Here is a 5,193-nt window from a genome sequence, read left to right as displayed (position 1 = left end):
AATGCAGCCAGGCACTGGGAACTTAATCTTACATTTGCAAAGAATGTAAATCCACCAACAATCTGAGTGAGCTCAGAAGGAAATAGTTCCCAGAGCCTTGCATAAAGAGCCCAGGTTCTGTTAGCTTGGTATAGGCCTTGTAAAACCCAGAGAAGGGAAATCAATGGGTCAAACAATTTCTCATGCACTGATGCAAGATAATAAATGTGTGATGTTGTAAAACCCTAAATTTGTGATAATTTGTTACTGAAACCATACAAATATTTTGCAATGTCTTGGAAGGACTGTAAAGTTTGTTAGACTCCAGCCTTTGTGATGACTGCTAGAAGCTGGGCTGGATGGAGGGGGATGAAAGCATACAGAGATGCTGATTAACAGAAATAAAACTACAGATAGATAGGAGGGAAAAGGTCTAGTGCTGCAAAATACGGTGAGGAGAATATGGATGACAACCACTTCTCTAATCAAAGGAAGGAGTTTGAACGTTCCCAACTCAAGTTATGACAAATGGTTGAAATGATGGCCATGCTAATTACCCTGAATGAATCAGTACACATTGTATTTTTGTACCATAAAATTGTATTGTACCTCACAATTTTGTACAACTATTATGCTAATTTAAAAATATTTTTTAAAAAGGATCCAACCTTGGTAGATGTTTGCTGCACAGTGACTTCATCTTTCCACACTTTTCAGTGATAAATGAAGCTTTGGTTCTTGACCTTTAGTTAAGATCACTGATAAGTGTATGAATTCAGTGGCCTGTTTTATCTAACTCAATAGATTATATTTTCCTTTCTTTCTAATGTCATTTGATTTCTAAAATCCCTATCTTCAGAGGTATAGTCCAAGAACCAGTAGACTTTGTGCCAAATCAAACTATACTCCTAAGTCAATTTGGGGGGAAAAAAATTGAGGGGCTGGCAGGTGGTGTGGTGGTTAAGGCCCTGGGCTCCACATGGCTGACCAGTTCGAGTCCTTGACCTGGCATTTGCTTTCTCACTTTCCTTTTCTCTGTTTCGAATTTAAAAATAATAATAAGTAAGTAAAATTAATTAAATAATTCTAAAAAAGTATTTAAAAATTGACAGTGCAGTAGAAACACCCAGGGGAGATGAGCAGACACATCAACTTCACTGCCAAAATGAACACTTCTGTGGAAGGGGCCATTGTTATTAGAGAGGGGTTCCATGGTGTGTGACGGCAAAGACAGGGGATGTTGGACTGCTCCATCAGAGGAAAGAGAGAAAAGTTATTCTGAGCTTTATTTCCCATGGGAAGCAGGGTGCAATCTTCATGGAAGAAATCAGGGAAGAGCTGGACAGCAGGACAGGATCCAGGTTTGGGGATGAGAGGCCACTAGGGCAGACTCAGGAGAAGAGCAATGTAAACGGGGAAGTGCAGGGACTGGTCCCAGGTGCCAGCACCTGGGCAAAGCCAGCTCTCAAAGAACTCTGGGGCTTAAGGTGGGTGGATCTAGGCAAATAAGGCCCACAGGCAGTTCCTAAAAGGTATTTCTCTTTTCTTTATCATACCTGGGGTTAGTGCATTGGCCCCAGGTTCTCTCTTTTTACATTGTCACATTGTGTAATAGTGAGAAGAGAAATGAATTAAGAGAGACAGAACATCCACCTCATGCTGGAAGGACAGGAACACTGTGGGCTCTGAGTGACTTCAGAACAGGCCTCTAGTCCTAACACCATCACTTACCAGTCAAGTGAGCTCAGCACTGCTGCAGAATTCTACAAGTTGCAGATTCTTCATCTGTGAAGTGGTTTTAGTAACTAGTCCACTTTCTCCCCTGCTCATGTATCCCGTGTAAAGAAAGAAGGTTGGAATATATCTAATTTATACAAAGCACTTGGTACTGTGCCTGGCTCATATTCAGTTTTGATAAAATTCAATTGTCATTACTATTACCTTGACTCCCCCCTCCCCATATTTCTCAATCTTCCATTTTTGTTCTGTTTTGTTTCAAATGCAGGAAATGTCCAAGAATTTGTAGCCCATTGGGATACCACGCCAAATCAGCCAAAATGTTAACAGGTTAAACTAAGCTATTTGCTGTACAACTTTGTTGAGGACGTGTTAGTAATTGTTGGTGTGGGTGAGTTTTACGCACTGTGATGCAACTCAAAGTACCTAGAAATTATACCAAGGTCTACTTCAGTTCCTCCCTTCCATCTGCCCTTCCATCTAAACCACTTGAATTTGCAATTATTTTATCCCCATAAAAATCTAGTTTTAGCTTAGAGTTTGCCAAATTGCATGCAAGATAACCTAATTAAAATGCCCAATTAATGGATGGGCTGTGCCTCTCCAAGCCCACTTCAAAGACTGCCAGCACAATGGCTTCTGAGCATTCTATCTCATGTGAGAATCACCATTATTTCTCAGATAATACCTTGTGATGGTGTGGATAAATCATCTTTTTGTGTACCGTGTTCACCTGCAATAACACTACAGGGTATCTCTCTGGTTTATTCATGATCTAAAAGTAACTGCTAAAAGCAATTTCTTATTTCAGTCTTTTCTCTCTCAACTCTGAGATACATTCTCTGAAGTTTTGGGCCCTGCCCATCCCTCCCACAGGCTCATCTGACCCACAATTCAGTTTAATTTAAAGTTACCTCACACTGAAGGACGTACAGTTTGTCAAAGCCCCAAATCTCCTTACCATAGATAACTTAACACTTGACTGCTCATATCTGAATTCCCCCCAAGTCCACAGACCTTCTTTCAATCAATTTGTCCTTTGGGTTAAGGTGTATCTCACTGCTATAGTCTGAACATTTGTTTCCATGCAAAATTTATACATTGAAGCCTAAATCATTAATGTTGTGATATTTGGAGGTGGGGCTTAGGGAAGTGCCCTTATATAGGATGAAGAGAACAGAGCCTTCTCTCTCCTCCATGTGACAGAGGATACAAGAAGATTGTAAAACAAGAAGAGACCCTTTATCAAGAACTCAACATGGCAACCCTATCTTAGATTTCTAGCCTCCAGAACAGTGAGAGAAGTAACTATTGTCTAAGCCACTCAGTCTGTGATAATTTGTCACAGAAACCTGAACTAAGTAACTTCCTATCTTCCTTTCATGATGGCTGCTCCAAGACTTTAAATTTCTATGGGCAGGGGTCATTCTTACTCATCTTAGCATTCTGGGTACCAATATAAGCTTTCCAAAGACAATTATGGTTTGAGAAAAAGGTTTATTTTTTTAACTATTTAATTTCTCCTGAATTCTTGAATAAACTAAATATATTTAGGTATACACACACACCGATTATGTTACAAAACCTAAAAGTGATAAGCGAAACATTAACAATTTATAATCTTTTATATTTTTCTACATTCTTTATCCCAGCTCCTATACTGCTGAATTTTTTTTCACATTTCCAAGAAAAATGCCTAATATGCTGCCTTGTTCCAAATCAGTAACGTTCCTACATTCAACATTTATTAACTTGTTTTACAAAATAATAAAATGCTTGTATTTCATTCACAGCAACCAGTACGTTAGCAATGTCATTCATAAACTTAGACTCTGAAGGTACATAAACCTTTTCATAGAAGGAAACTATTTTTAAAAAATTATCCAAAAACATGAAACAGGAAAACAAACAAATATTTCAACACTTTTGTTTCCAATCCCACCCAGATCTTCCACAGCTTAGAATGTGAACTACTCTTTTGGGCTACAAAGTTAAAAATCTGCCTCAGAACTTATTTGCGCTGGGAGGACCTACTACACACGGCTCTGGAACGTGCACTGGCCATGGCAGCAATACGAGCCCTGGCTGCAGCTCTGGCTCGGGCTCTCTCTTCTTCATCTCTCAAAGCCTCTTCATACAAGGATGGGAAGGCACTCGGGACAGAATCATGGACCTTGGCTAAAAACTCCAGGACTTTCATCTTGCTGGTTTCTGCATGGGCTCTTGGACCCCACAGGAATTCATAGCATGGAGGATCACTGTTGGGCACCTGGCGGTACTCTAGGTACTTTTCCCGCACCAAATCTTGGGTGATAAGCTTCCTAGGTTCTCCAAACATGAAGTGCCTTCCCCAGCCATATAATCCCAGCACACTTAGCACTCCCCAGACTTGCTCTTCAGTGGCACAGTTGCCCATTTTGAAAATCACACCCAGGATAGTCATCAGCAGGCCAGTAATAGGCACATTTATGCCATCACTCAGCCTTACATCACAGGTTGGTTCCAGTTTGTTGATGAGAACATAGATGTGCTTGTTAGGATCCAGTTCTCTCAGGTCAAGGCCAAAGATCAGCTCCAGGTGCTCAGATGCTCTTCTCAGAATCTCATGGAAGTAGTCCCTATACACATGGGTTATATATCTCAGCATGTAGACTTTCGTGATGGGCTCTTTCATTTGGTACTTATACAGCAGGTAATAAACCAATATGAATACTTTCTCGTCTATAGGGCCTCTGGGCAAGTGCTCGGTGACAAACTGGGCCTGCATGGATCTTGACCTTTCCTCCACTTGGTTGTTGGCCCTTGCATTAGCTCTTGTGTATGAACTAGCTGCAGTAGTAGTGGTGGCAGATGGGGTGCGACCAAGCCCTTGGGGATTGTTAGTTGTCCCAGCAGCAGCTGAACTCTGGGAATTATGCCTGAAGTGAGCAGAGGAAGAAGACAGGGACTCTCTTCTCTCTCCTGCGGTATCCTGAGCGCCCACCAGACCCCTGGGCTCTTCTTGGGCCTGGCGGCGTTTCTCACGGGCACGGAGCTTACTTTTCTGACCCCGAGGCATGACGGCTTTATTCTAGGGCAGTAGGCTGCTAGGCAGGTGACTCTGTGACCTATGGGAGAGAGGATGAGCCACTTCAGCTGGAGAAAGTTCCTTGGCTTTATTGAAAGACAGCTCTGAAGTTTTCCTTGAAGTCACTAGAGTAGGAACCACAATGTTCCTATTCCCTGAACTACCTGTCCTCTGAGGATCTTATAGAAATAACTAAATTATGCTTTAAGTAGCTACTTGCCAGATCTTCTCCGGGGCTTACTGAGGCTTTGAGCAGTGTCTGTGTTCTGGGGCAAAGGGTCTTTCTCTCAGTTCATACTAAGGGTCATTACCTCACTTCTAGTAGGACCTAAGATCCCTCTGATCTACTGCTTTGATGCTGTCCCCTCATCTCAAAGCTCTCATCTCTCTTGAGACAAGATGAATAGAAG

At 41.7% G+C, this 5,193-nt stretch overlaps 1 protein-coding gene across 1 annotated transcript; it reads right to left on the bottom strand.

Moving 5' to 3' along the window:
• Nucleotides 1–3,702: 3,702 nt before the first annotated feature.
• Nucleotides 3,703–4,797, bottom strand: LOC106735986 (melanoma-associated antigen B10). The gene has a single exon (XM_014591578.1). It carries the CDS (start codon nucleotides 4,772–4,774, stop codon nucleotides 3,728–3,730), a length of 1,047 nt encoding a protein of 348 aa, XP_014447064.1. The 5' UTR covers nucleotides 4,775–4,797; the 3' UTR covers nucleotides 3,703–3,727.
• Nucleotides 4,798–5,193: the final 396 nt, after the last annotated feature.

The sequence above is a fragment of the Tupaia chinensis genome, unplaced genomic scaffold (assembly GCF_000334495.1).
Source record: "Tupaia chinensis unplaced genomic scaffold, TupChi_1.0 Scaffold000600_1, whole genome shotgun sequence".
Lineage (NCBI taxonomy): Eukaryota > Metazoa > Chordata > Mammalia > Scandentia > Tupaiidae > Tupaia > Tupaia belangeri.
The sequence above is the reverse complement of the archived record's forward strand: the minus strand, read 5'-3'. Positions and strand labels throughout refer to the sequence as shown.